Here is an 11,519-nt window from a genome sequence, read left to right on the forward strand (position 1 = left end):
TTTATGATATTCAAGCACATAAGTGCTGTGCGGTGAAAGGTTTTCCGGGAAATCTGTGCTCGAATATTTCCACACCGATGCACACTTTCTTCTGGCATAGCAGCAGTCAGCAGGACCAGAACCGGTCGAGAATGAATCGACAGCAACTATGTAGCAAGCAACTGTAGCGCGACGTGATTTTGAATGAAGCTCCAATATGGTGCCGATTTTGAAACTAAGTTAGGTCTGTTCTATTCACAAAATTTGAAGGCCGACTCACAATAATACGGTTACGACGACTACCGAAACAGAAGGGCCACCAATTTCTTGTTCGAGGGGGTGCTGACATGCGATCCGTTCGTTCATTCGTTCACTCGTGGTGGTAATGAAAGTTTAAGCCAAGGTCCTACCTTTGTCAGCATCCGCTGCTGTTGCTGTTGCTGCTACTGCTGCTGAAAAGACAAAGTTAGTTTCGTACGCACCAGCAGCCGTCAATCGTCAGCCGGTTTGCGGTTTCGTCTCGTTCACTCAGTTGCTGAGTCGATTTCATTAGCGTCGATTGTTTGTACCGGTTTGTAAACAATCGGCTCCGATTGTGACTGCTTGCGGTGCAAATGCGGCTATAATGGCTCGTTACTACGTGTACTGTATAGGTAGGTACCTAGTGACTGCCAGCAACGAAATGCAGCCAACAGACAGACAGAACCCGAACCGAAAGCTGATGCCATAGCTGGCAGCTACTGAATGAAACTGTGAAGAGGTGCTGCGGTAAGCAGCAGGTGCTGCTGAGTGCAGGCATTTGGGATAATGTGGACACTGGACGGTTTATCGTTTTGTATTTAGATAAAGTGACTCGGTTTGGGACTATAGAAAAGTAACGAAACAGAGATATCCTAGTATCCCTAGGGTAGGACAAGACGTGTAGGGCAGCATATCCTAGATTCGTAGTTCGTCGCTTTTTGCCAAGTCACTTAAAGTCATTCGTGAATCTCGCTTGAAACCTTTCTCTTTGGAAATGAACTTTGAATGATTTGCTGTCTTGAGATGAGGCAACTTGTTTATGTTCCATCAAGTCTATCGGTATTAAAAATTAAAATCAATAAACCAACGATGCATAATGAAACTGCACAAATGCAGCGTAGTTTACGTTTGAAGCTTTGTACTTCGCATGTGATCGCAACTTTTCATCGCGACGTTCCGACTTGCGAGTGGTGTTTTGTTTCGATGCTCATTAAAAAAAGTACACTCGAAGCATACAATTTGCTCAACCTTTTGCCCATATCTAAGCAATTAGTAACTCACAACCGGCGTGCCGGTGCGGTGGTTGCCGAATTGCTCTGTGGGCATTTCTGACATGTGTAAATATACGCAAACGTGCAACACGCATCGTTCCTGAACCGAACCAGGGTCAAGTTCAGTCCCATATCTCGCACAGTAGCAAACAAAAATAATTACACTTCAACAACACCTACAACGGCGGCAATCCGCTGCTGGTTTCCGTAGATACGATACGCACATGGACTTGAGAGCGTTGGGCTTCAAAATAGTGGCACACACACTCAGTCACTGACTCACATACTGGCCTGAGCTGAGGTCAGTTTCCACCTGAAGCTATCTAATAGCTCTAGCTACCTATTCGTATTACTCGTATCAACAACATTGTAAAGTCGGTAGGTACACCACACCAACATCCACGCAGCACTTGGGTGAAACGGAGCAGATAAAAGCCGCACCGGTCCCAGCCCAGCCGTGGTGGCGCGGTTCAAGAGTCTCGCCAAGACCGTCGAGATCCAATTAAGAGCGAATCGACTTTTTGTTTTGCTACCCATCCGTCAGACGACGCGCGCACAGCCACCGCCGCGCGGCGGTAGGTGGACGAAAAAGCAGTTTGACCCCACGGTCGCGTCGGCTCCAACCAGGTACCTTATACTTATCTGTAGGCAATATACGGCTCGAAGCTAAAGTAAAGTCATTCGTTCAAGTTCAAGTGCTAACCACACAAGTGAATCAGCGGATTTTTGGTCGGGGGATGCCCCCAATAATGGGCGCTTTTTCCGAACCTTAAAAATGCGTTAACTTAGATTACGTCTCGACTCTTGGCATGGTGCGTTTCCGGCAAATGTCTCGGTTGATTTACTTAGTAAAATGGTTTAAAGCTATTTATAAGGATAACTAGTGTTGTGCGCTGCTTTTGGTGGTACTGTGAAGAGAGGAAACCAATGTAGCGAATCCCATTGGTGTCGTAGACCTTGAACGGACCGGTAACCGCGGCGCTCGTTGATTCGTTCATAGTTATACAAATATTCAGTTCAATGAATGCGTTTTGTAGGACGTTTGAGTTTGAGTTTTATTGGACGAGGTTTTAGTTAATCTCATAAAATAAACGATTCTAATTTGGATCAACCAGAGTTTCCATGCACTCGTGTGCAAATTGTCACGCATCTATTATCGCTTTTTAAATGCCTTTGCGATTTTCAAAAGAGGAGAAACTATATGTCGTTCTATCTGAAATTCTCCCAGACTCCGCTTTCAGTCTGGCGTAGATTGCCTCCGCCGTTGCAAAGTTCCTGGCTATGATATTGAAGTTATCTGCAAAGCCTAGAAGTTGGTTACCCTTGGTAAAAAATCGTGCCTCTCGTTTCGATGCCCGCTCGTCGGATCACCCCCTCAAGAGCGATGTTGAACAGCGTGCAGGATAAACCGTCACCTTGTCTCGAAGAGTGTCCCAGAGATGCGTACGAAACACATCACTCGATCCAATGCAGCTCTGATCAATCGCGCCAGTTTGTCCGGAAAACCGAGTTCGTGCATTATCTGCCATAGCTTGTCTCAATCGACTGTATCGTATGCTGCTTTGAAATCAATAAAGATGTGATGCGTGGACACGTTGTACTCCCGATATTTCTGCAAGATCTGTCGGATAGTAAAAATTTGGTCCGTAGTTGCGCGAGCCCCCATGAAACCCGCCTGATAATTCCCTACGAAACCTTGTGCTATCGGTGACAGCCGGCGTAACAGGATCTGGGAGAGTACCTTGTAGGCGGCGTTTACCAGCGTAATACCACGATAGTTGCAGCAGTCAAGCCGATCACCCTTTTTGTAGATGGAACAAACCACTCCTTCCATCCATTCCTCCGGTAGCTTTTCCTCCTCCCAAATCTTCGAAATAGCCCAGTGTAAAGCCTTTGCTAGCGTTTCTCCGCCATGTTTATAAAGCTCTGTCGGTAGGCGGTCCTTCCCAGCGGCTTTATTGGTCGTCAGCAGCTCAATTTCTCGTTTCACTTCGTGGAGATCAGGTGCTAGGACAATACTATGTTCCATGGGCTCTCCTAGGTTAATTTCCGTTCCGCCTCCTCCTGCGACTTCGCCATTGAGGTGAACTCAGAAGTCCACAGTTCTTAATTTAAACGAGAAAATTCCAGAAGCGTAGAAGTAGTTCCAGTTTCAAGCCCCATTTCAGTCCAGTGGCCTTCCAGGTACGATGCTGGTCTAACAAGCCAGTCGTCGTAAGATACGAATCAAGGCAGGGCGGTGCTGCTAGATTACTTTTTACTTTTTACGTTTTACTTTTTACATTTATTTTTACTTTTTACTTTTTACTTTTTACTTTTTACTTTTTACTTTTTACTTTTTACTTTTTACTTTTTACTTTTTACTTTTTACTTTTTACTTTTTACTTTTTACTTTTTACTTTTTACTTTTTACTTTTTATTTTTTACTTTTTACTTTTTACTTTTTACTTTTTACTTTTTACTTTTTACTTTTTATTTTTTACTTTTTACTTTTTACTTTTTACTTTTTACTTTTTACTTTTTACTTTTTACTTTTTACTTTTTACTTTTTACTTTTTACTTTTTACTTTTTACTTTTTACTTTTTACTTTTTACTTTTTACTTTTTACTTTTTACTTTTTACTTTTTACTTTTTACTTTTTATTTTTTACTTTTTACTTTTTACTTTTTACTTTTTACTTTTTACTTTTTACTTTTTATTTTTTACTTTTTACTTTTTACTTTTTACTTTTTACTTTTTACTTTTTACTTTTTACTTTTTACTTTTTACTTTTTACTTTTTACTTTTTACTTTTTACTTTTTACTTTTTACTTTTTACTTTTTACTTTTTACTTTTTACTTTTTACTTTTTACTTTTTACTTTTTACTTTTTACTTTTTACTTTTTACTTTTTACTTTTTACTTTTTACTTTTTACTTTTTACTTTTTACTTTTTACTTTTTACTTTTTACTTTTTATTTTTTACTTTTTACTTTTTACTTTTTACTTTTTACTTTTTACTTTTTACTTTTTACTTTTTACTTTTTACTTTTTACTTTTTACTTTTTACTTTTTACTTTTTACTTTTTACTTTTTACTTTTTACTTTTTACTTTTTACTTTTTACTTTTTACTTTTTACTTTTTACTTTTTACTTTTTACTTTTTACTTTTTACTTTTTACTTTTTACTTTTTACTTTTTACTTTTTACTTTTTACTTTTTACTTTTTACTTTTTACTTTTTACTTTTTACTTTTTACTTTTTACTTTTTACTTTTTACTTTTTACTTTTTACTTTTTACTTTTTACTTTTTACTTTTTACTTTTTACTTTTTACTTTTTACTTTTTACTTTTTACTTTTTACTTTTTACTTTTTACTTTTTACTTTTTACTTTTTACTTTTTACTTTTTACTATTTACAGTCAAAAGGCTGATATACAGCAACCTGCAGTATAAAACGCCAGGGATGCTAATAAACGATTGATTTACTGCTTATACTAATGCTTATTGGTTACCTGGGGTGTTTGATAAGAGGAAATATACACCTTCCACAGGTTTTGGTGCCATTTTGATTCAAGGCTCATTTTTAAAAAAGGCGTATTTATTTTTATGCGTATTATGTTTGAAAGATTATATCTCGAAAACTATCGATTCTACAAAAATTATGTCTAAGCAAAAGTTGTAGAAAATTGATTTCTGAACATAAAAAAAATATGCACTGAAAAAAATATTTTACCGATTTTTCAAAAATTTGAAAATAAAACATAAAATCAGGATATCAAAAATATATCATTTTTGAAAACTTTTTTTGGAAAAAATAGAAGCAATTTGCAACTTTTAAAAGTTATCCTGAGATGGAGCAACTTTCATGGACGGACTTCGTAGAACAACGTCTTTCATGATTTTTTTCCAACTTGGGATTTTTCAATTTAGTTACTAATAAGGTACACTCAAGTCGCTTTTTACGCGAAGGATACGTCCCGCGTAAATCAAAATCGCGTAAATTCCGAAATTCGCGTAAAAAAATCGCGTAAAGTCCGAAATTCGTGTAAAATAACCGCGTAAAAAGCGACTTCAGTGTACTAGCATTGTAGCACCGTAAATACAAAAGATGCAGTAAAACTTTTCTCAGCAAAATTGTAGATAATAACTGGTTCTACAAATGTCCCATATACACTGAAGTCGCTTTTTACGCGGTTTTTTACGCAACTATTTTTACGCGAATTTCGGAATTTACGCGAATTTCAGAATTTACGTGCTTTTTTACGCGAATTTCGGAATTTACGCGATCTTCGGGATTTACGCGGTTTTTTTCGCGAACTTCGGAATTTACGCGGTTTTTTACGCGAATTTCGAAATTTTCGCGGTTTTTTACGCGATTTTCGGAATTTACGCGGTTTTTTGCGCGATTTTCGGAATTCACGCGGTTTTTTACGCGATTTTCGTATTTTACGCGATTTTCGGAATTTACGCGGTTTTTTTACGCGAGTTTCGGAATTTACGCGGATGTGCTCAAAACGTCTATTTTTTCGCGTAGTGTTGAAATCCACAAAGTTTTTTTTACTCGAAATTTTGGTTTTTTACGCAAATTTTGGAATTTTCGCGTTTTTTTTACGCAAATTTAGGAATTTACGCGGTTTTTTACGCGAATTACAGAATTTACGCGGTTTTTTACGCGATTTTTTACGCGAATTTCGGAATTTACGTGGTTTTTTTAAGCGATTTTCAGCTGTTTTTAAGCTGTTCCAAAAATATATTGCTTATCTACGGTACGGTACGTTTTACGTGGACTTAACTTAAAAATAGTACAATTTTTTCCAGTTTAATACAGTCCAATATCTTTAGTAACTATCCTCAAATTTTTGGTTATCTGCTACGATAAAACAATTAAAATTTCAGTGGGAATCGAGATTCGGGTGTTATATAGCAATCAAAAAATTATAATTAGGGTACGGGAAGGTATTTCCAGCCCATTAAGCTGTAGCCTGAACAATATTCAGGAATTACGTTGAAACTATATTTATTCGCGACTAGATTTTTATACCAGTTGATAGAATAATATTTACTGAATATCGGCGTGTATTTTGGTCTTAACGAAACGCTACTGAATTTGAGTTATAGTCGCGAGAAATTATGAAGTCGCTGCGACTAAATTGAGCCCATTTTCTATAGCGGTGTCTGTGTTTTTTAAATACGACCGGCCGAAATAGCCAGCACAGGGATTAAATGCTTTTCAAAAACAGATCAAAAGAGAGACCGATGGATAACGTGTCGGTATAGCCTATGTACCGGCTCTTTGAAGATAACTAGCTTTGAAGTGACAACAGCTTGCTGCTGGCGCTAGTGTATCATTGAATCGTTCATATACACTAGCACCAAAAGCAAGTGGTTGCCACTCAAATACTAGCTATGTCAACACGACAGAATAGTTTCAGGAGTAACTGCCTCACACATTGGTAGTATGTAGTGTAAATAGAGCACCATATGCTGAAATTAAAAACAAAATGCTGCAAGTGCTAGTGAATGAAAATTGATTTATATTGTCATATTATTCATATCAGAAGGAAATTTTTGTGTTCTTTCGTGATAAAAAGAAGTAGAATTGTTCTGTGACACCATATTCACAGCTGTTTAGTTTCTAGAATCAGTAAACGTGATCATAATTGTATGTTTTCCAAACAGGAGTACGCGTAAGCGATTGCTTGCTGCTGGTTTTTTCAGCCTGAATACGTGCCAGTGGAAACAGTGGTTTTGATCTTTATTGAATAAAATTTAGCAAATTACTTACATTTTTATGCAAATAGTTATAACACATTAAAGCTTTTGAGTGCTATATTCGTTTCAGTATTGTTATATAGCGGCAAAGTTTTTATTAGGGAAAGCGCAGCAAAAAAGGTAATGTATGCCGAATTTAGTAGCGTGCTGGGAATACCCTCCCGTACCCTAAATTGAAAACCCTAGACGATTTGATTTTCAATGCTAGTGGCACTAATGTTTGAGGTTTTTCAGGACGATTTACAAGTTTGTGAGGTTGCGACATTCTGCTACCTAACAGCCCAAGTAATAATTCTGGTTTTATAACACACTTATGACGGTTCTGGTGACCGAAATTGGCCATAAAAACCGCAATAAGAGTGCAGTAAAACTCAAATTGTTACTTGGGAGAATTGTCATTGACAATTCATACCAAATTACACTCAACCAAAGTAGCCGACTTGTAAAAACAAAAAAACTCAACCGAAAATCTTCACTCTGTGACAGCTTTTAACACTTCCCACATAGATGATTTTTTTTACCTTTCATCTTTAATTGCTTTTCAAGCCATATAACTTTTTGTTCCACAGTCGCTTGTCATTAATAGAACAAGTTACTAAAAACTTTTGATAGCCGCTAAAGTAAAGCTGAAACCCACGATTCGTTAGTCCTGTACCGTCAAAGATCAACGCAGATTGATTCACGCTAACAAAGTAAGCAATTCATCAAATTGAATAAATTCGCACCGCTTGGGGACGGCCTAGGATGCCGTACCTATAGATCGTCCTCCCCCACCCGGGGGAAAACTTATCCTCCAAACGACCGTTCGTTCGTTCGCGACGACAACGATTTGAACGTTGTCCTAATTGACACTTTCGGGTTTTTTTTTTGCCTTTCGGCGACATTGAACACCGTGTAGTATTTTTATTTCGGGTCTTTTTGCTTGATTTATGATCCATCTCACATCAATCAAGTACGGAGCGGTGCTACGGAAAGCCAACGTTCAGCTTACGCAGCTTGTTTTACGACGCGGCAGCGCGTGGTGCAGACCTTCGAAGTCGAAGTGGAATTCATTCCTCCCGTGCCGTGTGTGTATGTTTGATTGATTGTCCCCCGACCGAGTTGGACTGCAAAGAGTGCTGTGCCGTGATATCGTAAAGCTCGACGGGGTCGTTACGAACGTCGGGGACCAAAGTGGATGATGTCTTACTAAAATAGGTTCTGCTAAATTGGCTTTGAGAAAGTTCTAGCAGACTGATGAATCGTAAACGTCGCGTCGGTTGGGATTTGTCTGGTTAATAGTTTCTGACCAACTGGATGGAAAGGTCAGCAGCGATATGATATTAATTTTATCTAATGAGTTGATTACTAATTCATAAAAATTAAAAATTACAGTTTAATTAGGTTAAAGATATTGCGCCTCCATCCAATGTAAATAAATGGAAACGCATGGTTATCCGTGAACAGTTAGAACTTCTTGTTAGAAGCATGTCTTAGAAAGCAGTTAGATTGTTTTGAGTTCAACTGAATGCATGCTCCTCGTACGGTTTAATCGACCAGTTTTATCATAATATGCAAACTTAGAGGTTAACTCGTCACATTTCTCGAAATGGCAACTTTGTATCTACTTCACTAGCTTTTAGCTACTTAACCCATGCAAAGCTTTCGTGTAAATGCTGAAAAGCCCACCAACATACAGCATTTCTAATTAGAGTCGTTAAAACATATCCGGAGTAGACTCGTTAGCTGTGTTCACGCATTCTTGGAATGTGTTCTAGCGGTGAGCGTAGCCGAGCGAAGCTCAGTCACAAAAGAACACACTTTATGTAAGCCCGAACTAACCACCAAACCATGCTGTCTTTTAATTTTAAATTCATGAAAACACATCCGCCGGGGGTTTACATTGTTGAACCCGTCCGCCATTCAACGAGTCGGTTTTAATGTTTGAGTGATACAAACTTTCAAATGCGAATTCCACTTCACTCTACCATAAACGGAGGAAAAACCCAATGAGCTATGAAAACGACGGCAGTTTTCATTCCATTTGGAACAATTTGTATAAGTACGCATGCATTTAAACTGCAAAAGTGAACAACACACTTAAAAACACACACTCACACGCATATCTAGATGAAGCCGCAAACCAACAACAAACGAAGGCAATGATTGAGGCCGGGGTGCTTTCGTGGGTGGGTGGGAACTAGTAATGAAAGTGAATGTTAGTAAAACGACTAAAGTACGATTACATGGTGAAGAAGAGAGATTCAGAAAAATACTACTACAACAGTCAACAGTTAAGAGATAAAGAACAGCGATAAAAATTCAAAAGATAAAGCCAAGTAATATTTGCTGTAATTACGATTATATGACTTACATAAAAAGCAGAATGCAAACAGCATAAAGTTGAACACTCGCAGCCGATTCATGGTGGTTGGAATTTCGCTCGCTTGTTATTATTTAAACTTTCCTCGACGGATAAACTGCGCTGCCACTTGCGCTTCCACTGCCGCCGTTACCGCTGCTGCTGCTGCTGCCGTCTGTCGGTTTATTTTCACTTTCTTCGCAGTTCGATGGTCCACACGATGGAAAATACAAACACCAAATTTGAATATTCACCAGTTCACTTTTTTTTCTTTTACCTATGGGATACAATTTCTTCACCTGTAACAAACAAACAAACACACAATCACACGGACGCTTGAATACGCTTGAAACACTTCGGTGAATTATGATTCGAAGCTACGCGCGGGGGAATCAATTTTTCGCTGGTATCGTACAGCTCCGGCTTCCTCGCGGCCCACTCGCGATATCAAACAATGCAGCATGCCCAACCGGGCGGTGAAAGGTCCTCGTACTCTGCACCTGCAAAAAATAAAACGAGAAAAGATAAAAATAGTAAGTCAGTAAGTTCAAAGAACGTAGGTATTCGATGTGGTCCCCCGCCCTCCCCCCACCAGCACTCTGGTGAAAGGTTAAATGATTTAATTTCGCCGAAAGCACGGTAATTGTTGAAAGCTGAATTAAAAAGCCCAGCCCAGTCATTGGTGAGAGAAAGTGTTATTATACTATTGCAATACGGCAACCAATCAAAATTTTAATGCGAACTTCCACTTTAGCAATTTAGTAACCTATGGTGCTAATTGAACAATCACGTTTGTAGAAATAGTGAATGATTTACAGCGTTTCAAAAAAAAACAGAATGCACTCGTTAGTTCATACGTTGTAAAAATTTGACATAAATCCCATGGAAAAAAATTCCGTTACATCTTAATAAAAGATGCATTGTCGAAATAATTAGCAATTAGGTGCTCCAATAGTTGCATAATACTCATTATTCACCAAATAAATCGTTTTAAATAAAACAATCAGCTTTATTATAGAAGTACAAGTTCTTGGGAACATTAATAGTTGGAGAATATGTTATTGGAAATTAATGCATGTTATGCAAGACGGGCATTAGCGAACGACAATTTGTGACATTCAAAGATGTCCATAGTTCTCTAAGAACTACAAGCGTTTGAGTTCCACAAGGTACCAATATTTGGCCATTTCTATTTCTTATATACATACATGATACTGGAAACATACCACTCAATGGAAATCCTAAATTATGCCCTGATGAAACTGATGTTTCCTCTATTGTGTCATCGATAGTCATTCCATCTCAAGCTGATTAGGTTGAAAACACCGAATTTTAAGGGGCAACAAGAACAAATAATGGACCAGAAATTAGACTTGGAACTGCACTAAAAATTACAGTAGAAATTGAACTTATAACCGGATTTGACATAGGATCTTAAATTTGACTTGAATTTAGACTAATTTGGGCTTGAAACTTTATTTAAAATAAACGCCAAATTAGACTTAACGCTAGAGCGGTCGCGCGGATGTACACGTAAAACACGTTTTCGAAAAACGTGAAAAATCATCGAAATTTTATTCAAATAACACCAGATTTAAGCTGTATTCGAAGATCCATTCTTCCTTTTTCTAATAAAACCAAATAAAGCGAAAAGAAATAAAAAAGTGGTCAAACATTGCTTGTAAAAAAAGTGTTGCCCGCGCGCATGTACTCAGTACACCAGCGCACCCGCTCTAGGGTTAAAATTTGATTTGAAATTAGACTTAAATTGGGAGTAATTTAGATTGGAAAGTTTACTCGGAAAGTTTTAATTGGAAATCGTAATAGAGATTGGACTTGCCTTATGGTCTAGGCCAAAAGGGAATTAAAAAAAAGAGATTAGACTTGAAAACAGAGTTTAAATTTGACTTAAACTCGGCAATCAGACATGCACTTGGACTGGACATTGAACTTGACATCGGACGTAAAATTAAACTTGAACAGACTCGAATTTTAACTTGAAATCAGGATTGCCATTGTTCGTCTTTCTCTGTCACACTTTTTACACTTTTCCTCTTTTTCTCTTTTACAGTCCCGTTTTTCTACCATTTGTTCCGTTTTTGTTTTGTTTTTGTTCACATTTTTCTTCTTTTTTCTTCAATTTTTCCTCTTT

The 11,519-nt window shown here is 37.8% G+C and overlaps 1 protein-coding gene across 1 annotated transcript in view; it reads right to left on the reverse strand.

Moving 5' to 3' along the window:
• The window catches only part of LOC128739257 (uncharacterized), a 134,936-nt gene extending 125,505 nt beyond the window's left edge, over positions 1–9,431 (reverse strand). The window contains exon 1 of the mRNA XM_053834734.1: positions 9,380–9,431. Within this exon, the coding sequence (XP_053690709.1) occupies positions 9,380–9,431 (52 nt within the window). The remainder of the gene's footprint in view (positions 1–9,379) is intronic.
• Positions 9,432–11,519: the final 2,088 nt, after the last annotated feature.

Source organism: Sabethes cyaneus, chromosome 3, assembly GCF_943734655.1.
Source record: "Sabethes cyaneus chromosome 3, idSabCyanKW18_F2, whole genome shotgun sequence".
NCBI classification, from domain to species: Eukaryota; Metazoa; Arthropoda; class Insecta; order Diptera; family Culicidae; genus Sabethes; species Sabethes cyaneus.